This window comes from Rhineura floridana, chromosome 8, assembly GCF_030035675.1.
Source record: "Rhineura floridana isolate rRhiFlo1 chromosome 8, rRhiFlo1.hap2, whole genome shotgun sequence".
Classification (NCBI taxonomy): Eukaryota; Metazoa; Chordata; class Lepidosauria; order Squamata; family Rhineuridae; genus Rhineura; species Rhineura floridana.
In genome coordinates this window covers 18,105,660-18,133,497 of record NC_084487.1, presented here as the reverse complement: position 1 = coordinate 18,133,497, position 27,838 = coordinate 18,105,660, and the positions used below count along the sequence as shown (strand labels likewise).

Here is a 27,838-nt window from a genome sequence, read left to right as displayed (position 1 = left end):
AGCAGCCTCCTCCTTCCGTCATGCCTGTAATTAAAGAAGCAAACTAAAATATTACATTCCGTTCCTCTGTCTTACTCTTCCTCCGCCCAAAGATCTAAGATCGCTCATCCAACAACACAGATTAGCACTGCGTACCTGATGAAGTGGGCAACAGAAAGGCAATGTACACACAGCTAGAACTCAGATTGCCGCAGCAGAAAGTGTAAGATGTAAGCAGAACGGACACGTTGCACTGAACACAGGAACAAGCTGTCTTGACACATGTACAAGTTTTTGTATGAAAGTGTGTACACTTCTTGATTTGTACAGCCCAGCTATTGCATACATAGGTACTATTGCATATAGACTGTACACTTTGAACATGAACAGATGGTACACTAATGGAATGTGAATAACTATGAGTGTGCAGCTCAACTCTTTGTGCATGCAGGTACATGGATTGCACACTTGTTGAATGTAATGTGTGAACACCCCTATTAGCTGAGCTGCTCAGCTGGTTCATAGTTGCATTCCAGCCATGGCTTCTTAGAAGTAAATCTTACTTAGGCATAGGATGGAGGTGTTTTTGATCTCTCTCCAGGATTGCAATTTTCAGCTACAGTGATGGATCTTTTTTCCATCCATATTGACTGAACAACTCTTGGCAATGCACTGAATTCTGAAATTTAGCAGAAATCCCCATTCTTTACTTCACTGCTTCTTATCTACACGGTATATTATTGAAATGATCATTAAACTAGTCCCCAGTGACAAAGGAAATCTCTCCATATTCCTTCATCCACCATGACTAAGTTTACCTTTCTTTCTTTTCAGTTATAAATATGAGACGTTATCACGTGCATCTGAAAACTCAACATTCAACATCTCTCCCTGCCTACTAAACCAAACAGTTCGAGGATTAGAAGGGATACCAGGGTTGGGTAAGGTTGTGGTTTCTCAATGGAAGGTTGTAAGTTGCCCCCCTAACATGAGTAGGGCAAGCAGGAACATGCTGGTCCCAACCCCAACATCCCCATATTGAGCAGGAAAGTCTGAAGGGGGCTTCTGAATGCACTTAGATGCCTTCAGACCTTCCCACTCAACATGGGAATATCAGGGGTGGGGCAAGCAGAGACAGGGATTTGGGAGACAGAGCTGGTACCTGCACATCCACTTCTCTTCACACTTTATGCCCACTCTTGTTCTTTTGAAGAGGCCTAGTACTGAGTGCAGAACTATACGCCAGGCGTAGCCACCATAATGCCCTCCAGACGTTGTTGGACTCCCATCAGCCCAGCCAAGATGGCTAATGGTCAGGGGTGATGGGAGTTACAGGCCAACAACATCTGCAGGACACCACATGGGCTAGCTACCCCTGCCATATATTATGCTCAGTGTGAGGCTGCTGTCACTCCTATCTCAGATTCTTCCCTTCTCCTATATTCTGTATTGTATCACTTTCTCCATGTTGGGACACCATCATGTTACTGCATTTCCCCACAGCCAATCCATATCATTGGCTACCACCAGTAAGTCTGGGCATGGAAATGCATGTGATGATATCATGGCACAAGGCAAGTGATCTTCTACACGTCACAGGAAAAGGTGTGGATCAGGATATTTCCTATAGGAATTTGCAAACACCAGGTTTCTCATCCCTGGTGACACCCGTGTGATATGTACCCATATTTATATATCACACATTAGTATGTACTGCTGTGCTTGAATCCATCTGCTCAACTGGGCCCTTACCCCTACGTTGTCAAGTGTAGTATGGAGGCAAATAGGGATGCAAAGATCTGTCCATTTCGGTCCTCTCCATTTCTCATTTTTCCAAGCTTAAATTCAGTTCTTCACATTTCTGTAGCAATTTGTGGATTTTTAAAACAAAAACAAAATGCGAATTTGATAGATTCAGCTTGAAATGCATATTGAACTGAATTTCTTGCTCATCCCGAGAGGCAAAATATACGTCTGGTCTTCAGACCATAGTGTGGAGAATAGAGTAGCTCCTGAGAGTAGGGATGCAGGAGAAATTTTGTTCAGTTCACATGTAAAGGTGATTCTACTTAATTCGCACTTTCCGAAACAATTTATGAACTGAAGCACAACCATCCTTCAAGATTCACACTTCTCCAGATTTTGCAATGCAGTTCTCCAGCCAAGTAATGTGTACAGAAAAATGCATATACTATGTTAAGTGTGCATGTAGATGAACATATTAATGAAAATAACATACAAAACTGCATTATATTTGGGGAAATTGCTTTGTAAAAATGTGTATGTTAGGCAAGATTGCATACAAAATAGGTATATTAGGAGAAATTTGCACTAAAATGAGGATGAGTTTTCATGAGGACTTTTTTAAAAAAAGAAAAAAACCCACAATATTGCAGGCTGATGTGGAACTGTGGAGAGCTGAACTGAAGATGAGAAAAAAGGAGAAACCGAAAGTGAGATATTCACCTGAGAATTGCTCACTCCACCCCTAAAACTTGTTTGGTGAACAGCATCACTGTGTGTTCCATTTTGCCACCCACAATTGGCATTGTTTGGGAGGATGTCATGATCAGTTTTTCTCTGCAGAAGGTGTGGCCACATTAATCGCTCATTCTTCTACTATAATTGCTGTTACTTGCAGGCTGTGACAAGGAAGTTACATCTTATGCATGGATTTATGTCTTGATGGGGAATCTTCTACGTGGGATAGGTGAAACACCAATAACTCCACTGGGCATCTCTTACCTTGACGATTTCTCTAGAGAAGAAGATACTCCTCTTTATATTGGTAATGTCACATAGGGAAGCTGTTTCTAGTACTGAGCAGTCCCTCACAATACCTGAAACACAAAGGCAGATTTTCAAGTTGGAGCGCACAGATTTTGCCCCTGCTCTCCACTGGGTTGTGTGGTGTGCCAAAAAGCCCCTTTCATGGTTAAACTTGACTTTGCTCATCAACAGAGTTAGGAGCATTTTGCATTCATGGTGTCCAAATTTGAATTTTATGTCATTGCTTTTTGTCTTGTATAATTTTCTAAAACCGTTATTTACATTTTTTAAAAAAATCTGCTGCGGCTTAAGGAGAGTATACTTTCTCTAAAAAAACCCCAAACTTTGGAACCACATGAGGTTAAAAAAGTGACAGAAGCAGTATTACAGTTCTTTATTACTTAGGAAAACATTTGTGAGTCCTTTTTGGGTTCACCAGTCCTGACTGGGCCTTTCCCCACATAATACAGTCTGCTGAAGGACACTTAAAAAAAAAAGCTACAGCCACTTCTGGCCAACTAATGTGTGTATGTTTATAAGGGTGCAACCGTATGCCCACTTACTTGAAAGTAAACCCCACTAAACTCTATGAGCCTTGCTTCTGAATAGACATGTGTAGGATTATACCATTTAACACGTGTTTGGAAAGTTTGATCCCAGTTCTTCACACTTTAAATTTGCAAGTGGATTTTTAAAACTAGGGTTATACTTAATTTTCACCTGTGAAGAGTGGGTTTTGAAAGAATATGAAAGCCTACCCATTCCTCATCCCTGACTGTCTAGTTTGCAGTCCCAATGTTGCAGCTGCTTTGCCACCATATTTAAGGGCTCTCCCCTCTGGTTCACTATGTGATCTCAACCAATTAGGGATCCCATAGCAAATGTGATAATGTCACTGTGCCAGTCTACAAATCAGATTTGGCTATGTGACAATGTAGCTGAGTACAAATAAAGCCAATCCTTTGCCCTGGGTGAAAATGGGTGGGAGGAAGAAGGGAAGCGTTCTCATTTAGGAAGGCAATAGGGCCATTGCTCGGAGTTTTGACATGCTATGCTGTGGCGATCGTATTGCTGCAGTATGACAAGACATAGAGTGGCAGCAGAAATGCAGTCCAACTCCTTCCCAACATTTATTTTGGACAGTTAGTCCTGTCCAATAGGCAATTACTTTTGCCTCCATTTGCAGGGCCCTTTGGAAGATCTCCTAAAGGTCAGAGCACCTTTTGTGGCTTACAAAAGCTTAAGTGAAATGCACTCCCCTATTTTTGCTCAGCTCTGCGTATAACATCTTAGGTATAATTAAAACATGCATTAAACCGAAAAGTGAGGGTGATCCTATGGGTGAGTAGTATACCCAACACATTACTTACACACACACACACACACACACACACACACACTGCTAGCTCGTGGAATTCACCTCCACATATGGCAAAAGTAGCCATCGACAGGGACTAAGCAAAACAGGTCAGAGTATGCAACGTTATGTGCCTTGGAATCTACTGATACTACTATTTTCTTTATCACTGCAGGTTGTTTGCACACAATAGCAATGATTGGCCCAATGGCTGGTTTCCTTTTGGGATCTTTGTTAGCCAAACTGTACGTGGACATTGGCTTTGTGGACCTAGGTAAGATGCAAGATGAAGATGGGTAATAGTAACATGAAGCATGTCACATGGCTTGGCTTACTGGTTTGAATTGTGTGGAGCTGTTAGCTCTGCAGTAGGGGTGTGCATGAAATTTGGATGGATCCTAACCTAAAGAGGAATGCTTTCGGAAGAGTTGGGGCTTACCCATACCAAACAGGATCTTTCCCAAGCACCCTGAATTGAAGGAAGGACCTCCAAAGTGCTTTGAGATGCTTCAGAGATTCAGATATGGAAAAAAAGCCCATGTGGTGCCAAAAGTGAAACCTTTTTCCTCGAGCTTGCCATATAAAGAAAAAGCCAGTGTGTGGGGAGATGGGTGAGAGAAGGTTCTTCTGTGACTCTCAAGCCTAGGGGAATGATTTTTACTAGAGCTGTCCAATCCCAGTGCTCAGGGAAGGAATGTTAAAGTAATGTATTTCCTTGTTCCTGTCTGTTCAGTGCTCATTACTAATTCTGTTGGTTGTCCTTGCTTGGAAAATGCTGGACGTTCAAGACTTTCTGCTACTGCCACATGCCCACTCCAGTTGAATTAGCTTTGCACTTAGTTTCTGTGACTTTGGGGGCCAACTGAGCAGAACACAAGCGTAAAGATGTTTTCCCATTCATCATAATTCCCTAGCTTCTGCACCTATCCCGCTAATATTTTAGAAGTTACTAGGGGCACCTCTGCAATCTATGCTACTTCCCCATGAAACAACAGGAGGAAAGTGAATCCTTTTTCATTCTCCTGCTCCTATAAAAAACTTTATCCATTCCTCCTTACTGGCCTTTATTCCTGGACTTCTCTCCCAGGACACCTACATGATACTGCCCACCCTTACTTCAATTTCCAGAACTGAAGGCATCTCCTTTCCTGTTTCCTTCACAACCCTGCTCCTCCCTCCTCTCCCCTATGATTGCCTCCCCTGTGTTGAAGATGATGCTGATTTATAACTGCTCTTCAGCCAGAGGTCCCAGGGCAGGTTACAACAATTTAAAAACATATAATTAAAACAGTTTAAAAACAACCTAGATTTAGTGTAAACTCCTCAGGGCAGGGGCCTGCCTTTTTGTTTCTTACTCTGCATAGTGCCATGGAGATTGATGAGCCGACAATAGAACTTGGTTTGATTATCTGTCTCTTATTTTAGATACGGTAACTATAACTCCAACTGATTCCCGTTGGGTTGGGGCATGGTGGCTGGGCTTTTTGATCGCCAGCGTCACCAATCTGATTTCGGGCATCCCTTTCTGCTTTCTGCCTAAAAGTCTGGACAAAGAAGGAGAGAATGCTCCTGTCAAGAAAAAACTGTGTGCCCAGAAAATGAATGGTGATGAAAGCCAAATACAGAAGTCTGAAAGTCAACTAGAAGTGGGGTTCACACCAAAACGGAAAGGTATGGACATATGAGAACTGCCCTGCAGTTACGGCAGACAACCCAGGGTCTATTTAGACATGGCAGGTTTTGGGTAGTCAGGTTCTGCATCTCAGAGGAGCAGGCTGTCAGATGAAGGGGCAGGGCAGAGCCCCAAACAGGTAAGGGTTACGGTGCAACAAAGGAAGGTTATGCTCAGTGGTAGAGCATCTGCTTTGCATGCAAAAGGTCCTAGTTTCAATCCCTAGCATTTCCAAGTAGGATTATAAAGGTTCCTGTCTGAAAACTTCAGGAGCCACTGGTAGACTGTTTTAATTGCTTTAAAATTGTTGCAACCCACCCTGGAACCTCTGGGTGAAAGGTGGGTAAATAATAGTAGTACTAGCAGTAGCAGTGGCGGTGGTGGTGGTGGTGGTGATGATGATGATGATAGACAATGCTGCATTAGATAGACCAATGGACCAATTATCTTGCTCAGTATAAGGCAGTTTCCTGTGTTCAGGCCAATTCCAGTATTTTTGTTAGGTACTGTTAATGATAATTCACGAATAGGCAAAAAATCCTTGCAGTTTAAGAACATACCTATAGCCAACAGATAATTCTATCAAACTTTAAAAAGTAGGGAAATTGGGCAGTTACAGTGGATGCACCAGGGGAGCAGGAAGCCTGACCTCCTCTCTGAGATATTGTACTGTCCTACAAATGTGTAAAAATGCAAACACAATTTGGGTTGCTCTTTCACAGTACAATCCACTTCCTGTGTAGCTCAGAAGAATTTGGTTGGAGAGAGGGGATAGGAGGGAGGAGGAGGGAAGGGTAGGTTCGATCATTTGCATGCTTATTGAGTTCAATGGGATTTACTCCTGTGCAGTCATGCTTAGGATAGATAAAACTTACCATGGGGGAGGAGGAGAAGGGTGGAGGGGAGAGGATTGGGAGGGGTAGGAGAGCTGAAGGAAGGGGGAGGGAAAGGGCAAGAAGGAGAGGAGAGGAGGGCAGGTTTGAACATTTGCATGCTTTTTGAGTTCAATGGGATTTACTCCTGTACAGTCATGCTTAGGATAGGTGAAATCCATGCTGGCTGTAGTATACAGCCACTCTTGTGGCTGTATAACAGTTGGGGAATCTTCACAATGTTTTAAAAGGCAGTGGTAGTTGGTGCTCATTGGGCTCATATAGAGCAGAAGACAGAAAGACCAACAGTAGGTGGCACCGGAGCCAATGCCAGGCAGAGCCAACTCATTCTAGTTTTGTCCCTATCCTCCTCCCAGCTGAGTTCTACAAGATGCAACACTGAGACTGAGGAGGAGGAAGGTGACAGGGAGTGTCACACTCTGGAGTGGTTGTAAGTAGGAAGGCAGGTGGGTGTGGGCTAACCAAGGGCAGACTGAGGTTGGTGGGGCAGTGTCCCATTTGCTCTAATGGACCAGCCTCCACTGATTAAATGACTTGCCAGGATTGAATCAAGATTGCCTGGGTATTTAAATGGAGGCAGTTGGAGGAGCCATCCCTCCACTGGGAAATGGATGGAAAAAGTATAGGAGGTACTGAATATGTATAAATTAGCATGTCATATGGGAAAGGTCAAACCAAATTAACAACAGCAAACTAACTAGGATGTTGGTTCCTGATTAGGTAGCCATGTACTGTGTTCACAGATCTCAAAGGTCTGTTTGATATTGTTTCTTTGAATTTGACTTTTATAATAATAATAATAATAATAATAATAATAATAATAATAATAATAATAATAATAATAATAATAATAATAATAATAATAATAGTTGATGAGTCATAAATTGTATAGGCCTGGCCTAAGCTAACCTACACATCTCTTTCTCTCAGGTTTCATTAAGTCGCTGAAGACAGTATTGGGTAACCGAATGTACTGCACATTATTGGGTGTGTCGTTGCTCCAGTTTAGCAGCTTTATTGGTTATTTCACATACACCCCAAAATACATAGAGCAGCAATATGGTCAGCCAGCATCCAAGTCTAACTTTGTCGTAGGTGAGTCTTGTGTGTGTGACAAAATGCGCCGAGATACACACATTGGAGATTATGCACAATGACGAGAATATACAGAAGTCAGTTGATATACATATTGCCCAGGCCCTGTTGGAGATAATGCATAATGGATAGAGAATGTTGAGAATTCAGCCAAGATATGCACATTCCCTAAAGCCTGTTGAAGATTTTGCATAGTGGCTGAAGAAGGTACAAAATTCAGTCAATATATGCACATTTCCCAAGGCCTTTTGGCAGTTATGCATAATAACCAGAGAATGTATAAAATTCGGTCAATATATGCACGTTTTCCAAGGCCTGTTGGACATTATATATATTGACCGGGAAATGTGCACAGTTACCTCTTCATGGAAGATTACTGTGCATATTCTCCATGAGGCCTGGTGAATGTAAATAATAGCTCATTATTATGCACATTAACTGCTCAACTTATGTTCCCCTTAACACACACACACACATATAGAAACATACACATATATGTATACCTGCTGTGACACAGGATTTCCTTAGGTGTCTGTCTTATCCAGCTTGTTGACTAGGTCCATACTTGTTTGGCTTTATCAATGCTCCTAGACAAATCTTTAAATAAAATCCAGCCTCTACATTCTCCCTCTCATAAATAGAAATTGGGGGGGGAAGGAAACTGTGGCCCATTGGTCACATGCAGTCCTTAGCTTAATCAACTATATATTTTGGAGAGTTGTATGTTTGCTGTGCAGTTGGACAGTTCTTAAGATATAACCAATTTTTACATGGTGGTTCTTGAGATCATGGTTTTGAGAAGCTTTTGTCTATGTTTGGATATATTGGATGCCATTTTGAATCAAGATGGTGGACTGAAACTTACAAAACTGCACTGATTTCAAAATGTTATTTGATGTTTTTAGCCTTTTTATTGTAATTCACTAATAGGCAAAAAACCTTGCGGTTTAAGAACGTACCTATAGCCCACAGATATTTCTATCAAACTTTAAAAAGCAGGGAAATTGGGCAGCTATAGTGAATGCACCAGGGGAGCAGGAGACCTGACCTCTATGAGATCTTGTACTGCCCTACAAAGTTGTCAAAATTCCAACACAATTTGGGTTGGTCTTTCACAGTCCAATCCACTTGCTGTGTAGCTTGGAAGAATTTGGTAATGTGCCTCTGAGCATATGTTGAGTGGTGGCGATACCTGCCATCTCCAAAGATGGAGAATTACATTTTTGTATGTTTGTTGGTGTTCTTACTTTGCTTCATTCCTGTGTTACTATTGTTTCTACAGAGAATCTAATCTAGAAAAATTTATTTCTCTCATTATTCATCCAAGAAACCTTTGTCAAATTTATTTTTATTAATTTTAAAACCTTTTTATTGGTCAATGTCATGGTGAAGACAGTGTTTTCTATTTGAAATTGGACCTTATGTTCTATTTCTATTTTGGAAGCAGGAAGGAGGGGGAGGGGAGGAGAAGGACAGGTTTGATCATTTGCATGTTTATTGAGTTCAGTGGGATTTACTCCTGTGCAATCATGAGGAAGAAGGAAGAGGGGAGGGGAGGAGGATGGGAGAGAAGGGGGAAGGAGGGAAAAGCCAGGTCTGATCATTTGCATGCTTATTGAGTTCAATGAGATTTACTCCTATGTAATCATGGTTAGGATAGGTAAAACTGACCATGGGGGAGGAGCAGAGGGGGGAGAGGAGAGGGAAGGAGAAAGGGAGGGGAGTGGAAGGAGTGGGAGGGGAAAGAGGGGATTGGAGGGGGAGGGGCAAAGGAAGGAGCAGGGCAGGTTTGATAATTTGTAAGCTTATTGAGTTCAATTGTATTTACTCCCATGCAATCAATAAGTAAAACTGACCATGAAGAGGAGGGGAGGGGGAGGAGGAGGGGGAAGGGAGGGGAGGGGCAAGGAGGGGATTGGAGGGGAAGGAGAGGATTGGAGGGGGAGGGGATTGGAAGGGAAGGAAGGGGCAAGAGGGAGGAGATAGGAAGGAGGAGAAGGGAGGGTGGGTTTGATCAGTTGCATACTTTTTGAGTTTAATGGGATTTATTTCTGTGCAATCATGTTTGAAAATAGAAATCGACTGCCTTCAAGTCAATCTCGACTTATGGCGACCCTATGAATAGGGTTTTCATGGTAAACGGTATTCAGAGGTGGTTTTACCATTACCTTTCTCTGAGGCTGAGAGGCAGTGACTGGCCCAAGGTCACCCAGTGAGCTTCATGGTTGTGTGGGGATTCGAACCCTGGTCTCCCAGATCGTAGTCCAACACTGACTTGGGGGAGGGGCAAGGAGGGTAGGAGGAAGGGTAGGGTAGGAGATTGGGTGGGTTGGCACTGGGCAGAGTGGAAGCCCCTTTCCATTCCAAAAGTAAAACATTGTGAACAGTATCATTGCTTTTCAGGGTTTTCCCCACCTTTTTATTCTACAGCAGGCACATGTAGCCTCCCTCCCAAATTTAAACCAAAGCTGTCCCTGGCCATATCCACACCAGGCCTTTATTGCACTTTGGACAGTCATGGCTTCTCTCAAAGAATCCTGGGACGTGTAGTTAGTGAAGGGTGCTGAGAGTTGCTAGGAGACACCTTTCCCCTCACAGACCTTCAATCAGAGCAGCTGACTGTTAAACCAGTCTGGCCACTGGAGCTCTGTCAGGGGAATAGGAGTCTCCCCTCAGCACCCTTCACAAACTACACTTCCCAGGATTCTCTGGGGGAAAGCCATGACTATCTCACATGAAATCAAAGTCTGGTGTGGGTGTGGCCCCCTGATTAGGCAAGCCCAGCAGCTGTGAGTCTGGCTTTTAGAACACTGACAGTTGGTTCTTACTGAGCATGCCCGGCATTATCATTGAATTCAAGGCAAAATTTATTAAATTAATTAAAAATCAACCAGACTTTTAAAACTTTTAAACAGCAGAAGATGAAGGTTAGAGTATGGGGTAAGATCAGTAACAGGATTACAGTTACTCTATGACCATAGCTGATTTTTAATGAATTTCAACAGATTATGAGAACTCGGACAGAAAAAAGTCCAAAAGGGCTCTGGGTTTTTTCCTCTCTCTCTTTAGAATTTGAACTCTCGAATCTTTCTGACTGTTTTGTTTATCACCATGAACATTTAGAGGGTGGTTAAGCAGGCATTTCTGAGTTCAGGACTATAGGTTTTGTAAGGTTTTGTTTTGAAATGAGCTTATGGGAAGCATCAGAATGGTAAGCGGGGTATTTTCAATTTGCAGAATGTGAAAAATCCATGTTGGCTATAGTATACAGCTGTATAATACTAGGGCGCCCACCCTAGCACCTAACCCTAGGAACAGGAACCCCTCACCTATCCCCCTGCTACCTCACCTGCCCTCCTGCCACTGCTTCTGCCTTGCCAGGGCCACCTCCCACCTTCCCTCCCTCCCTCCCTCACCCACCGACTTGCTGGCCTCCCTTCCTCCCTTACCCACTTGCCAGCCCACCTCTGCCATGACCCCTGAACATTTGGAAGGCTGTCATCTTGTGTTTACAGTGTAACAGCAGCCTAAGGAAAATATTATATGTATGGGCTATGTCTTTAGTCTGTGATATTTTATATGAAGGTGCAGTTTATAAACATTAATATGAATTTTTAAATGCCTGCCCTGATTTCTTAGAATTCCTGAGCACTGCCAGGTACAAAGCTGCTAGGTTTACAATAAAAAGGCAAGGTGTGAAAGTGATCCTTAGTGACATCCTAACTAGTGGATGGTGAAACTGGGACAGGGCATTTTGCCCAATATTCTTGTGGGGAGGCAGTCAAATTTTTCTAACTGTTGGGGAGGAAGGAAAGCATCTTCTGAGGAACGTTGGCTCAGTTGATATTGACTGGAACTATATATTGTAAGTTTACCGTGATGGATGAGAATGTTACAAGTTAAGAGAGGATGGCTGGAAGTAGTGGTGGATGAATCTGTCAATATTGGTTTCTCACAATTTCTCATTTTTCCAGTCTTGAGTTCAGTGTGTCACATTTCCTCATCAGCTGTTACATATTATTACCATTTAATATTATTATTTTAAACAAAGAAAATTCAACAGAAAATTCTTTCTAGAGCAATTTCACCCAAGTTAAAATGCTGAAATAGATACATGAATGGGATCCATGTGGTCAAAGGGATATTAATATATTTGAATGAACTGATCGACCTTCACCCACCTGGGGCTGGATAGGACTGAGAAGCTGTAATCCAAAGCTTCTGGAGGGCACCAGTGGGCGAAGGCTCAAATGAATGAATGAATAAGCCAAGAATTGCCAAGCTAGATCATTAGATTGTCAAGTCCACTGACTGGAACAATAACAAAAAAGGGAAACAGGAGGAACACTGTATGGTTAATGTCATTCCCTTTATGCCCTTTAACATTTCCAGTGCATTCCAGTTTCCCCTTCCATCCCGCCCTTTCCATCCACACACACTTATTTGCTCTCCTTGTTCCGGCAGTTGCAATGAAAGAACGTGACCTTTTTTCTCTGTCATTTTTTTCAGCTGTAACATCCTTACCAACTGTTGGCCTTGGTATGTTCCTAGGAGGGCTCATCATGAAAAAGTACAAACTCAGCATAATTGCTGCAACAAAAATGGCATTTACGCTGTCATTTCTGGCATGCCTCATTTCACTTCTCTACTTAGCAGTGGGTTGTGAAAACCGCACAGTGGCTGGATTAACGGTATCCTACGATGGGTATGTAATATGTAGTATATGTGTAGTAAATATCAGATGCAGCTTCTCCTTTTGGAAGAATGATGGAATCATAGAATTGGAGAGAAGACCATAAGGAGAGCCCTGCTGGATCAAGCCAAAGGCCCATCTTGTCCAGCATCCAGTTCTCACAATGGCCAACCAGATGCCTATGGGAACCCACACCCGAGTGCAATTGCACTCTGCCCATTTGAGATTCCCAGCAACTGGTATTCAGAGGCGTGCTGCCTCTGAGACTGGAGGTGGATGGTTTTATTTGTATGTTTACCAAAATTTATATACTGCTTGATTGGGAAAAAACTCTACGTGATTTACAATTTAATTTATTCATTTTCATTTCATTTTATTAAATTTATATACCGCCCATAGCCGAAGCTCCCTGGGCGGTTCACAACAATCAGCATAAAATACAATGAAACACATATTTAAAACAGTTTTTTTTAAAGCTTAAAATTTAAATTTAAAACATAAACATTTTTACACATACTAAAATGCCTGGGAAAAGAGGAAAGTTTTAACCTGGCGCCGAAAAGACCGTACTGTCGGCGCCAGGCGTACCTCGTCAGGAAGACTATTCCATAATTCGGGGGCCACCACTGAGAAGGCCCTCTTTCTTGTCACCACCCTCCGAGCCTCCCTCTGAGTAGGCACCCGGAGGAGGGTCTTCGATGCTGAGTGTAGTGTACAGGTAGGTTCATATCGGGAGAGGTGTTCCATCAGGTATCGTGGTCCCGCGCCGTATAAGGCTTTATAGGTTAAAACCAGCACCTTGAACCGGGCCTGGAAACATATAGGCAGCCAATGCAAGCGGGCCAGAATCCGTGTTATATGTTCGGACCGCCTGGTTCCCGTTATCAATCTGGCCGCTGCATTTTGCATGAGCTGCAGTTTCCGAACCGTCTTCAAAGGCAGCCCCACGTAGAGCGCATTGCAGTAATCTAGTTTAGAGGTTACCAGAGCATGGACAACTGAAGCGAGGTCATCCCTATCCAGATAGGGCCAAAGTTGGGCCACCAAACGAAGTTGGTAAAAGGCACTCCATGCCACCGAGGCTACTTGATCCTCAAGTGACAGTGAAGGTTCTAAAAGAACTCCCAAACTATGAACCTGCTCCTTCAGGGGGAGTGTAACCCCGTCCAGAACAGGTTGAACATCCACCATCCGGTCGGGAGAACCTCCCGCTAACAGCATCTCAGTCTTGTCTGGATTAAGCCTCAGTTTATTAGGTCTCATCCAGTCCATTGTCGTAGCCAGGCAACGGTTCAGTACGTTGACAGCCTCACCTGAAAAAGATGAAAAGGAGAAGTAGAGCTGCGTGTCATCAGCATACTGATGGCAATGCACTTCAAAACTCCTGATGACCGCACCCAGGGGCTTCATATAGATGTTAAAAAGCATGGGGGACAAAACTGACCCCTGTGGAACCCCATACTGGAGTACCCAGGGTGTCGAGCAGTGCTCCCCAAGCACTACCTTCTGGAGACGACCCGCCAAGTAGGAGCGGAACCACTGCCAAGCAGTGCCACCAACTCCCAAATCAGCGAGTCTCCCCAGAAGGATACCATGGTCGATGGTATCAAAAGCCGCTGAGAGATCAAGGAGAATCAACAGAGTCACAATCCCCCTGTCTTTCTCCCGACAAAGGTCATCATACAGGGCGACCAAGGCTGTCTCCGTACCAAAACCAGGCCTGAAACCCGATTGAAATGGATCTAGATAATCGGTTTCATCCAAAAGTGTCTGCAGCTGGCTGGCAACCACTCGTTCGAGGACCTTGCCCAGGAATGGGACATTTGCTACCGGCCTGTAATTGTTAAGATTTTCTGGGTCCAAGGACGGTTTCTTCAGAAGTGGTCTTACCACCGCCTCTTTCAGGCAGCTAGGGACCACTCCCTCTCGCAATGAGGCATTTATCACTTCCCTGGCCCAGCCGGCTGTTCCATGCCTGCTAGCTTTTATTAGCCAAGAGGGGCAAGGGTCCAACTTAGAAGTGGTTGCATGCACCAATCCAAGCACCTTGTCAACGTCCTCAAGCTGTACCAACTGAAGCTCATCCAAAGAATCAGGACAAGGCCGTGCTCTGGATACCTCATTTGATTCAACTGCTGTAACATTGGAGTCTAAGTCCCGACGGATGCAAAAGATTTTATCCTGGAAGTGCCTAGCAAATTCATTACAGCAGGCCTCAGATGATTCCACCGAGTCCCTAGGGCCAGAAGACAATAGCCCATGGACAAATTTAAAGAGCTCCGCTGGACGGCAGATAGATGCTTTAATAGTGGCAGCAAAATATTGCTTTTTTGCTGCCCTTATTGCCTCTGAGTATAACTTAGTATAGGCACTTACCAATGCATAGTTGCATCCATCAGGAGTTCGTCTCCATCTGCACTCCAGCCGTCTCCTATACTGTTTCATCGCACTCAGCTCCGGAGTATACCATGGAGCTGCATGAGCTCTACACAGGAGAGGGCGCGCAGGAGCGATCGTGTCAACTGCCCGGGCCATTTCTGCATTCCACAGTTCAACCAGGGTTTCGACAGGAGCGCCAGCTCTATTAGCCGGAAAACTCCCCAGAGCCCTTTGAAAACCATCAGAAGTCATAAGTCTCTGGGGGCGGACCATCTTAATAGATCCCCCACCCTTACAGAGGGGAAGAGCCGCTGTAAGTCTAAACCTCAACAAGCGATGATCTGTCCATGACAGAGGGACTGATGTAAAACTCCCTACCATCAGATCATCATCTCCATGTCCAGTTGCGAAAACCAGATCTAGAGTATGGCCTGCTATGTGTGTTGGGCCAGTAACATATTGGGAGAGCCCCATGGTTGTCATGGAAACCATGAAGTCCTGAGCCGCTCCAGATAAGGTGGCCTTGGCATGGATGTTGACATCCCCCAGCATCATCAGTCTGGGGGATCTCAGCAGTACATCCGAGACCACCTCTGTCAGCTCAGTTAGGGAGTCCGTTGGGCAGTGGGGTGGGCGGTACACCAACAGAACCCCCAATCTGTCCCACTGACCCAACACAAGATGCAAACATTCCAGACCAGTAGTCACATGGACAGGGTGCTTGGAGAGGGGGATGGAATTCCAATAGACCACAGCAACCCCCCCTCCCCGACCTTCAGATCTACCCTGATGCTGAACTGAGTATCCCGGTGGGCACAGCTGGGAGAGGCCAACTCCTCCCTGCTCGCCCACCCAGGTCTCAGTTATACATGCCAGATCGGCAGCTTTATCCACAATTAAATCATGGATGAGGGAGATTTTATTATGTACCGATCTGGCATTTAAAAGCAGCATCCAGAGATCTGAGGGCTGGCTGATAGGGCAACCAGCGAACCTGTGGTTGTGGGGAAGACTGGAACAAGGCACAGCCATTAGTTGTCTGGGCCGAGTTCCCCTCACCTGGCAAGTCTTCCGCACAACGCCATATCTCCCTCTAACCGTCACTACACCAATGGATTATATTTATATGCCACCTTTTCCAAAGTGGTGTACATGGTTGTCTCCCTCCCCATTTCATACTCACAACAACCCTGTGAGGTAGGTTAGGCTGAGAGCTGGTGATTAGTCCAAGGGAGGGAGGGGTGAGAAATTCAATTCAGTTTACCTTTAAAACTGAATTGACGCAATTCATACTTTCTGAAACAAAATGAGAACAGAAATACAGCCATTCTTTGAAATTTGCACTTATTCCAATTTTGCAATGCAGTTCACCAGCCAACCAATGTTTACAAAAGTGTATATATTGGGGAAATTGTACACAAATGAATATATTGGTAAAAATAACTTACAACAATGCATTATATTAGGATAAATTACTTGCAAAAATGCACTCTAGTAAAAACTGTATGCAAAAATTATTTATTAGGAGAAATTTGCACTAAAACGCTAAAGAATTTTCATGGGGATTTAAAAAAAATTGCAAATTGCTGCAGAAATGTGGAGCACCACATTTAAGAGTAGAAAAATGACAAACTGAGAGAAATGAAATTGACAGATCATCCCATCCCTAGTCAAAGTTCATCCAGTGAGCTTCATGGCTGATTGGGGATTCAAACCCTGGTCTCCCAGGGCATAACCTAGGAATCTAACCATTTACACCATACTGGCTTTCTATCAAACTTTATCTAGCCTAGTTCAACCCCTTGCCAGTGCAGAAAATCCATTGTGACAGCATCCATCCTTGGCTTAGAAACTTTAACCAAGGAGAATCCACCACTTTCCAAAGCAGCCTGCTTCACTGCCAGACAGCTCCTACCTTCAGAACATTCCTGCTAATGTTTAGTCAAAATCCCCTTTCTTGTTATTTGAATCCATTCGTTTGTATCCTATCCTTGGAGCAACAAAAAGCAAATTTGCTCCATCATCTATGTCAAGGATAGGAAACCTGTTGCCCTCCTGATGTTGTTGGACTCCATCTTCCATCATCTCTGAGTTATTGGCCATGCTGGCTGGGGGGTGATGGGAGATGTTAAATGAATGGATGAATATAAGACAAAAGCAATACAATTGATGTTTTTATATTATTTATTAGATTTATTAGTCACTTGATACTCGAAGGTCCCCAAGTGACTTACACAATGTTGAAACAAAAAAGTATAAAGCACACTATAAAAACATAACAATAAACAACAACAAAACAATAGCAATATCACCCCCACACAGCCACAGGAAGGTTTGACAGCATATTAAAACAAAACCATCATCTCAATTTAGCAAATGCCTGGGAGAAAAGGTACGTCTTTACCTGACGCCAAAAAGATGTCAATGAAGGCACCAGGCAGACCTCACAGATGGGGAGCCACAACTGAAATGGCCTTCTCCCTTGTCACCACCCTCCGAGCCTCCATCAGAGGGGGCACCTGGAGAAGGGTTTCAGAGGAAGATCTAAGGGTCCGAGTAGGTTCATATCAGAAGATCCTAAACAATAACTTGACTGTCCAAGGCCAGGATGAAAAGGTGTGTTCAGCAGATGACAGAAGCTGTATAGTGAAGTTGTTTGAACAGGGGTAGCCAATGTGGTGTCCTCCAGATATCCTTGGACTACATCTCCCATAATCCCTGACCATTGGGCATGCTGACTATGCTTGATGGGAGTTATTGTCCAAGAACATCTGGAGAACACCATGTTTGATAGCCCTGTGCTAGATGTACCTTAGGATAAACTAAATGCACACCTCCATGCTTTTTTCAAAGGCATCCGGTTGAACAGGGCACAACTCCTTTATCTGCAGCCTGCAACTTGAATTGCAACTGTGCCACCAACCAGTGGGATCCTGTCTGTGGAGACAATGGGATCACATATGTATCAGCCTGTTTCGCCGGATGCAAAGATATGACGGGATCCAGGAAAGAAACAGTAAGATTTTTATTTTCCTGAAAGGATGAAGGGTTGCCTTTCTATTTGTGTATCTGGTTGCGGGAGGAAAAATAAGGACTATTTTCTGGTCCTCTTTTTTTTTTTTTTTTTAAGAGGTGGGCAAAGACAGAATAGGTGGGCATATGTTTCTATTTATTTACTTATTTAAAATATGTTTAGCCCACTTTTCAGGGTACACTGCCCTCACAAGGTGGCTTACAGGACTTTTTAAAAATGCATGAAAATATAATTAAAGAAAGAACTCTTTCCCCCCAAAATGACAGCGCAATTCAGCCAAACGCAGATTTGAAAAAATGTGGTTTTTTAAAAAAGAACAGCAGTCATGAGTCTATACATATCTCCCCAGGAAGGGAGTTCCAGAGATGTGGGACCACCAATGAGAAAGCCCTATCCCTAGTTCCAACCAGCCTAACAACCCTCACTGGTGACCCAGACAGCAGGGCCTCTGATGCTGGTTTTAGTGCTTGGCCAGCCTCACACATGAGCAGAGAACATCTGGTGATTTCTAAAGAGTCCTTCAGGCAGCATGTGATAATTTCTAATAAGAGATTCACTGAGGCTCAGTCCCAGAAGTGAAGCCTCTACTACCATGGGAAAAAATGCCCCATCCATTCTAGCACTCCTGCTGGTGCATCCACACAGCCCCGACCTCTCCGCTGTCCCACCCTACCTCATTCACATAAGGTGTAGGGACACACCTGTATCAGGAGGGCAGCTCTGCATCTCTGTCTCCACCACACCAGCTGCTGCTGTTTTGAATGGCAACATCATTGCAAAATTCAGAGATGTGTGCAATCCAATGGATAGCTAGGTTACAATCCACCTGTAAATTCAGGGACTGCAAATTAGGTTGATTTGCTTTAAATTGTGGACAAATAAAATTATTCTCCATTCCTAATGGAGAGGAAGGATTGGGAAGCCCTAGGACAAAGGACTGTCATTGAAAAGACAGGAGTACTGAGGTCCCAGCCAGCTCAGTAAGGTAGAGCTTGGAGAAATGGCAGGTCTTCAATATCCTGTGGATTACAGGCACTGGAAGATGCAGGAGGTTGAGAGGAGGCACTTTCCTGCTCCATCTGCATCACGATCCAAACCACTTTCAGGGGGTGTTGATTTTTTATCCTGTGACTAGAACTAGATGAGAAAGCAGAACTACCACTGACTTTCTGTTTGCCATTATCCACTCGCCACCTTCTACATAATGTGGAGAAACTCCTTGCCAGCCCCACAGCAACAGCAACTGGTATTTGGATATATACAACCTCTGAACATAGTGGTTCTATTTATCTTTCATGGCTAATGAGCACTGATAGGTCTATATTAGGGTTCACCTTTGGCAGATCTGTCCGTTTCAGTTTCTCTTAATTTCTAAGTTTTCCGATCTTAATTCAGTTCTCATTTTCACGTCAGTTTGCAATTTTACTTTAAAGTCCTCATGAAAATTCATCAGCATTTTAGGGCATATTTCTCCTAATATACACATATTTGTACACACATTTGCCCAATACACACATTTTTGCAAAGCAATTTTCCTTAATATAATGCATGTTCGTATGCCATTTTCACTATATGCATTTTTAAAGCACAGTTTCCTAGTACAATGGTTCCCAACCTGGGGGCCATGATCCACGGGGGGGGGCATGAAATAATCCAGAGGAGGCGCAAACAGTAAAGAAATGATTTTTTAAAAAAAATCTTCACTCCCTGGATGCTGTCTGCCCTCCACTGCTGCTGCAGACGACACCTTCTCCTTGCTCCAAATGAGGGGAGGGCTTTTGCTGAAGTGGCAGAGCATCTCTCAGGCATGCCGAGGGCAGGCGTCTGCCTATAAAACATGTGGCAGATGCTGAAGGAGGCTGAGGGTGGAGCTACCAGGAAGAAGAGGGGATGACTATTGCCGACGCCCATCTCCTTGCACTCCCATATCCTTGCTGCTGCTGATGCCCTTGCTCAGAATAAGAAGAGAGGGCTTTTCGTGAAGCAAAAGAAGCAAAGCTGCCCGGCAGCCAGCCTGCCTGCCTGCCTTGGCTCCTGCTTCGCTGCCACCTCCTTTAAAAAATTATTCTTATTTGCGAAGCCATCCAGAACTTACCTGTGGCCCAGACGGAGCCAAGGAGCAGTGCGAAAGCTCAGGACTTGCTCGCCCCCCATCTCTGAGGCTATATGTGTGTGCCAGCACCCCCTTTTGTTCTACCTACCCTCCACCCCCCAATCTCTCTCTCCAACACGCTGCGGCAGTTGAGGACTTTCCCTCTTCCATGTGCCTGAATGCATGCACAGTTGTATATGCTTGTAGGAGGGACAGGTGTGTTTGTGTGTGTGCACTGATCTGTCTTCTGCTCCACTACCAATGCTAACCACTCTATCCACCCTTTTGTCTTCACAATGTAGCATCCCCACCACTACCACATGGCTGCTCCTTTTATTGTTGTTGTTGTTGTTGTTGTTATTGTTATTGGTGTTGTTGTTGTTATTTACTACTACTACTATAGTATCTTAGTCCAACACTGGTGTTGGGAGACAAGACTGTACAACTTCAGACTGGGGGGGGGAAGGGGATACCAATTTGATTGGACCTTTGCATTAAGAAAAGAAAGCAACACCTGCCTGTCTGCAGGAAGTTTTTAATGGAAAGGAATATCTGGAGATTTGATTTTGCCATGCACCAGAGACTAAAATTATAATTATCATGGGGGGGTCACAAATTTTTTTGAGCTTACAAAGTGGGTCCTGTACTCATAAAGATTAGGAAGCATTGTCCTAGTATATTAACTAATAGGCAAAAAAACCCCGTGTGCTTTAAGAACGTACCTATAGATAACAGCTATTTCTATCAAATTTTAAAAAGCAGGGAAATTGGGCAGCTATAGTAAATGCACCAGGGGAGCAGGAGACCTGACCTCCTCTCTGATATATTGGACTGCCCTACACATTGGTCAAAATGCAAACACCATTTGGGTTGGTCTTTCACAGTCCAATCCACTTGCTGTGTAGCTTGGAAGAATTTGGTAACATGTGCCTCTGAGCCTATGGTGAGTGGTGGCTCAACTTCTTGACTCTTAATCAAGAGCTGTCTGTGGCTCAGTTTAGTCTTGAATTGTGCTGGAAGTCTCCAGCAGCTTGTCTGGGAACCTTAGATCAGCCCTTTTCAACTTAGTGTTTTCGATTCCAGTTCCCATCAGCCCTGACTGGCATGGCCAGTGATCAGGGATGATGGAAGTTGTAGTCCAAAGTACACCTGCAGAGTGCCATTCTGGGGAAGGCTGACCTAGACAGGTGACAGAGAGAGCCAACCTAACATTTACAAGTAAAGGGATGGTGAACTGGAATGCCTATGCTATCACAGTCTTTTTCTTTTTCTAGGTTTTTCATAATTGTAGCTGCATTGGAAAGGTGGATTCTCTGATGAAGAATTCCTCAGCAGTTTTGGGAGAATGTCAAAAGAGTGACTACTGCTCGAGAAATTTTATTTATCACACAGCAATAAAAACAGCAGGTTCCCTTTTCTTTGCACTGGGAATGACTCCTTTTTACGTGATCATGATTCGGTAAGCTGCAAGTTGCACCAACCACAAGAATTTAAAGAAAATCTCCTCCCTCCTTGTGTACAGTAGGACCCCACTCATACAGCGGGTTAAGTTCCAGACCCCTGCCGAAAAGCGAAAACTGCCGAAAAGCGGAACTCATTGAATAGAATGGTGCATGACTCCCGAAAACCGCCGTAAAAGCGGAACAAGCGCCATATGACTGGGGCTTTAGTCTAATCGCATCTAATTGAGACCCCTGCATTAGCAAAGCGCCGTAAAGCAGGGCCCTACCGTATATGCAAAGTTCCTTCTAAGCAGGTCATTCCAGTGCCCCCTGCTCCAGATTGCCCCCCCCAACTGACACTTAACATTCTGTGGCTACTGAACATGCTTTTATGTCTGCTTAGGAGACCAGGGTGAAAATCTGTACTTCTGCAAACCTTGGGGTCCCCCCTTCCTAACATCCTGATTCCTCCCCTTGTTTTTCACTGTCCCAGTTTTCTGTCAGCATCCCATTTCTGTTGACACTCACCCCCTGAGTTGGGTATTAGAGGGAATCATACCAATACAGAAACCATCACCTCTGTTTGACTAAGCAGCTGGTGGTCATTTCACGCAATAAGCCAAAGCAAACTCATGTTTGCCAGCAACAGTAGCCTTAAGACTGCTTGACACATTTTATTTTTAGGGATATACTTACAATGCTTCATGTATATGTACAGCACACAATACAGCAGGTATTGTACAGGTATACTAATACAGGTATGCTGATCACGTTTCCACTGTCAATCATGGCTTCCCTACAAGTGTACCTCTAGGATGCATTAATAATATTTATTCACCCTTTATATTTCCAGAAGCGCAAAATGTTTTAGGTATATATACCTAAACTAGGGGAAGTGTCACTGCCCACTTTGCTCACCAACCCCACCTACTCCCACACCTTGCCAACACCTCCCCTCCCCCAGACCTCACCAACCTCCCATGCCTCCCCTGTGTCCACCACCCCCACTGATAGCTTTAGCATCAACAGTGGGATGAAAGGGAGAAAGACACTTATCCAACATTCCATCACACTCCAGAATGACTAGAATGAGGCATCTGTCGGGGCTATGTAGAGATTAGATTGAGGGAATGTCTGAGGCCTTATTTTAAGGCTGAGTTCATACCATGCATTTAAAGCTCATTTAAAGCCCACACACAAACATACATATAATGTTTACACAACCTGAATCAGATTATTGATCCATCTAGCTTTGAAGTATCTACCTTGCCTAGCATTAGTTCTCCAGGATCTGCATATCATGGGCTACCTGACCATGCTAGACTGGAGATGGCAGGGCCTGAATCTGGGGCCTTCTGCAAACAAAATTTGTTCTCTCCCAATGAACTATGGAAATAGAGGAGCCGCTTGGTGGTGCAATGGAAGCATGAGCAACAGGAAAGGCATGTTCCTAACAGTCAGGCATGCTCGTAACATTGCAGTTGATTTGCAGACAGTTGAAGCAATGTATAGAAGCATATTTGCCACTATGGTAAATGTCTTTCATCTTTTAGATGCGTACATCAAGAACTGAAGTCTCTTGCAGTTGGTCTCTATATGCTTATTATGAGAGCTTTGGGTAAGAAACATCACCATTCTGATCCTTTTTGAACATCACTGAATATTTTGTCCCCAAGGGCTCTTTGCAAATAAATACCACGCAATACTGGTTCAGACTGGCAGAGCAATCCCAGCCCCTTCTGTACCAGACTGGGGTGGTTTGGACTGGGCATTTTGTCCCTATGCCCACCCTGGTGGCCTCCATCAACCTCCTGCCATCTGCAGAGTGACACCAGCATCACTCCACTGGTATGGAGCTCCCCCTTCTGCCCACTGAAATGGGGCTTTCTGGGGGTGGGGATTAGCAAGCTTGGTATCTGTTGGATCCTGAGCCAGCCCTGCTGCTGTCATGTTATGGCATCGGGCCCCATTCAGGCATGATTACTATGCCAGCTCCAGGCTCGCAGATCGATGTATCTGCCCCCATCTTCTGTGACGGCCAACATGTGCAGCAGGGCTGCAGATGTAGTGGTGATCCTGTAGAGGGATTTAGGATTGCAGCTTAAGTGTGGGTGACATAGGTGAGCCTTATGCGTAAGGAACAATGAATAGTCCTGCTGGATGAGAAGGTCCACCTGCTGCAGTATCTGTTTCCTATTTCCTAAAGTGTTGGATCAGATATCTCCATAAGAACATAAGAACATAAGAAGAGCCTGCTGGATCAGGCCAGTGGCCCATCTAGTCCAGCATCCTGTTCGCACAGTGGCCAACCAGGTGCCTGGGGGAAGCCCGCAAGCAGGACCCGAGTGCAAGAACACTCTCCCCTCCTGAGGCTTCCGGCAACTGGTTTTCAGAAGCATGCTGCCTCTGACTAGGGTGGCACAGCACAGCCATCACGGCTAGTAGCCATTGATAGCCCTGTCCTCCATGAATTTGTCTAATCTTCTTTTAAAGCCGTCCAAGCTGGTGGCCATTACTGCATCTTGTGGGAGCAAATTCCATAGTTTAACTATGCGCTGAGTAAAGAAGTACTTCCTTTTGTCTGTCCTGAATCTTCCAACATTCAGCTTCTTTGAATGCCCACGAGTTCTAGTATTATGAGAGAGGGAGAAGAACTTTTCTCTATCCACTTTCTCAATGCCATGCATAATTTTATACACTTCTATCATGTCTCCTCTGACCCGCCTTTTCTCTAAACTAAAAAGCCCCAAATGCTGCAACCTTTCCTCGTAAGGGAGTCGCTCCATCCCCTTGATTATTCTGGTTGCCCTCTTCTGAACCTTTTCCAACTCTATAATATCCTTTTTGAGATGAGGCGACCAGAACTGTACACAGTATTCCAAATGCAGCCGCACCATAGATTTATACAACAGCATTATGATATCGGCTGTTTTATTTTCAATACCTTTCCTAATTATTGCTAGCATGGAATTTGCCTTTTTCACAGCTGCCGCACACTGGGTCGACATTTTCATCGTGCTGTCCACTACAACCCCGAGGTCTCTCTCCTGGTCGGTCACTGCCAGTTCAGACCCCATGAGCGTATATGTGAAATTCAGATTTTTTGCTCCAATATGCATAATTTTACACTTGTTTATATTGAATTGCATTTGCCATTTTTCCGCCCATTCACTCAGTTTGGAGAGGTCTTTTTGGAGCTCTTTGCAATCCCTTTTTGTTTTAACAACCCTGAACAATTTAGTGTCGTCAGCAAACTTGGCCACTTCACTGCTCACTCCTAATTCTAGGTCATTAATGAACAAGTTGAAAAGTACAGGTCTCCAAGACACTCATAAGCAGAGCACAAAGGCAAAAGGTCCCCCGTGCATCTGGCATGATTGAGAATGTCAGTAACCAATGTTGGTTCAAGAGGGATCGTGCTTGCACATTTGAGGAAGCCTCTGGCACATAGTGGAGGGATTTCCTAGAACTTGTTGTGGGGAGAAGCAAAGTGATGTACTTGGGGACAAAGCTTTCGTCACCACAGTACTGAGTGACCTGGACTCTGTGGAAAGGGAACCCATAAAGAGATTTATTTGTTTGTTTCTTTATTGCATTTCTATCCCACCTTTCTTCCAAGGTGGCATATGTTGTTCTCTCCCCTCTCCATTATATCCTCACAGCAACCCTGTGAGGTAGGTTAGGCTGAGAGATTGTAACTGGCCCAGGCTCACCCAGTGAGCTTCATGGCTGAGTGGAGACTTGAACCCTGGTCTCCCGGGTCCTAGTCTAACACTCTAACCACTACACCACCTTGGCAATGTGACTCTATAGGCAAAACATACAGATATGCATTTGTGTCCCACTCTGCAGAGGTCCTTGCAATACCTGAGCCCTACACTGGAATACCTTGAAATAGCATGTTCACATTGGTGGGAGACAATCTCACAAATCATTGCTATGGAATTTCTACCACTGACACCACCCCTGCTCTGGCATTGGGCTGATTTTGTTCGGGCTTTCCCACATGGACAGACTGGCTCATTTAAACATTTTCCCAGCAATGTGGAACCCATAGAGAAAGAGGTGCTTTTGCAAGTGGGACAGCATCTAAGGAGGAAAAAAAACAACGGGTTGGTGTCATGGCTTTCGGGAGACATGAGAATTTCAAAATGCAAACATACCTTACTGAAATCTGCTATAGTTTCACCCCTTCACCAAGGAGATCCTGACACCAGCTCATTCCACCACAACATCATGTTCCCTGCTTATTTGTACATACACTCAGTACCTTTTAGGCACTCTGAGAAATATTAAATAATGAAACTCTGTAACAAAATGTTGTGGGGTGGAATGTTCCCATTCAGGACCCAGCCAGCCATGCCCTTTCTGCAAAGACTACATTCCATTTCCCTCCCACAGAATCAGCGAGCCAGGTGGTGCGTAGCCACTGTGGTAGCTTCCTGGCAGGTGAGTTGCTATTGCTTAGTAGGAGAGGACAGGCAGCAGCAAAGTCGGTGCAGTACAAACACACCGCCAGGAGTGCCAGATTACTGTATGCACCATGCCAACCTCCCCTCTGCCTCCCAGTCAGAGCTTGGAAAAGTTACTTTTTTGAACTACAACTCCCATCAACCCCAGCCAGCATGGCCACTGTATTGGGCTGATGGGAGTTGTAGTTCAAAAAAGTAACTTTCCAAGCTTTGCTCCCAATAAGCAACAGCGACCCATCTGCAGGGAAGCCCCATCCATCAATCTGCTTTTGATCTCCCATCTGGTCTTGACCATTCCAACAGGATCCCAGGGCCACTGAGCATGCTCACACTTTGTAAGGCTGTTTTTTTGGGGGGGGGTCCCCCTTCCTTTTTGCTTTTCTCTCTCCAGAATTTTTTGTACTTCTGCAAACTTTGGGTTTCCCCAAAATAACTCTCTCTTGTTTGTGGGTGGTGCCATTTTGGATCCATAGGTCTCCGTACTCAGAGAATGAGTTTGCCTTTCATAGCTCAGATGATGCATTTGTTGTGCAGTTCATTGATTGATACAGGAGGTGGGGATGGCCACTAGCTCATGACTGCTGCATGAAATCTGCACGTTTAGAGGTGGTCTGTCTCAGCATACCAGCTACGGCAGACATGTCACAGGGACAGGGCCATTGTCTTCCTAAAGGCAACCAGCTGACCACTGCTGGAAACTGAATGCTGGGTTAGAGGGCTCTTTTATCTAATCCAACAGAGCACTTCTTATATTCTAACCACAATCTGTTGAATGTATTGGTCAACCAGGCTTCTAAGGCTTACATATGCATGTATGCAAACATCCCTGTCTTGTCTACCATCCTACCCAACAATATTGCCATAAAAATGTGCTTCTAGATGACAATCTGGTATATATTTGCTGCTTGATGTCTTTCAGCTGGAATCCCAGCCCCTGTTTATTTTGGAGCCGTGATAGACAGAGCTTGCTTGAAGTGGGCAAGCAGCAGTTGTGGCAAACGAGGAGCATGCATGCTTTATGATACTACAGCATACAGGTGAGCTCCATCAGAATCCCACAGCTTCTGTGACTGTCCTGTCAATAGCAGTTGCCTAATTAACTTCATGCAGTGGCTCCATTCAATCTAGATGGTCTACTGCATCCATCCCTGTGGAATCCTCCAAGCCTAATTGTCTCCATGTAAATTAATTTTAATGTCTGACACCAAGATCTATCTACCTCTTTTTTTTTGAAGAATATTCCTTTAAAATAACAGTAGGGTTGCACGTTTTAATTGGCTCAATTATCTGATTGAACAAATAGAGCTTTTTGGTGCCCCCCTGTGGTCCCCCAGGAGGGCTGTGGCTCAGTGGTAGCGCATCTGCTTTGCATGCAGTAGGTCCCAGGTTCAATTCTCAGCATCTCCAGGTAGGGCTGGGAGGAAATCCTGTCTGCAACCACAGACAGCCTCTGCCAGTCAGTGTAGACCATGCTGAGCTAGATGGACCAATGGTCTGAGGCAGCTTCCTATGTTCCTAGCTCCCCTTCCAGTGCTGGAGTAGGGAGGAGTGGATTGGTCAATATTGCTTTCTCTTGCTTTCTCATTTTTCCAATCTTAAATTCAGTTGTCCAGATCTTCATATCAGTTGGTGATTTTTTTTTAAGTCTCTTGTGAAATTTCTTCAGCATTTTGGTGCACATTTCTCCTAATTTGAACATGTGTGCAAGCATTTTCCCCCTAATATTATGCACATTTTTATGTTATTTTCACTAAGATGTACACTTTAATGGGCACCCTCTTAATATATGCATTTTTGTACACTTTCTTTGACTGGAAAACTGCTTCACAAAATTCAGAGAAATGCGAATTTCAATTGATAGCTGTGTTTCAGTTCAGCTAATGTTTCAGGAAGTAAGAATTGGCTATATTTTCATTAAATTGTCAATTAAGGCAAATTTCTCCCCCATCCCTACGTCGGAG

The 27,838-nt window shown here is 44.3% G+C and overlaps 1 protein-coding gene across 2 annotated transcripts in view; it reads left to right on the top strand.

Annotated features, from left to right (window-relative positions):
* The window catches only part of LOC133390242 (solute carrier organic anion transporter family member 1B3-like), a 50,549-nt gene that overhangs the window by 18,210 nt on the left and 4,501 nt on the right, over positions 1–27,838 (top strand). For both annotated transcript variants that reach the window (XM_061638441.1, XM_061638442.1), the window contains 10 exons: positions 814–920; positions 2,621–2,767; positions 4,281–4,379; positions 5,531–5,776; positions 7,601–7,765; positions 12,275–12,470; positions 17,691–17,853; positions 21,238–21,422; positions 22,959–23,023; positions 26,797–26,914. In XM_061638441.1, coding sequence (XP_061494425.1) covers positions 814–920; positions 2,621–2,767; positions 4,281–4,379; positions 5,531–5,776; positions 7,601–7,765; positions 12,275–12,470; positions 17,691–17,853; positions 21,238–21,422; positions 22,959–23,023; positions 26,797–26,914 — 1,491 coding nt within the window. The remainder of the gene's footprint in view (positions 1–813; positions 921–2,620; positions 2,768–4,280; positions 4,380–5,530; positions 5,777–7,600; positions 7,766–12,274; positions 12,471–17,690; positions 17,854–21,237; positions 21,423–22,958; positions 23,024–26,796; positions 26,915–27,838) is intronic.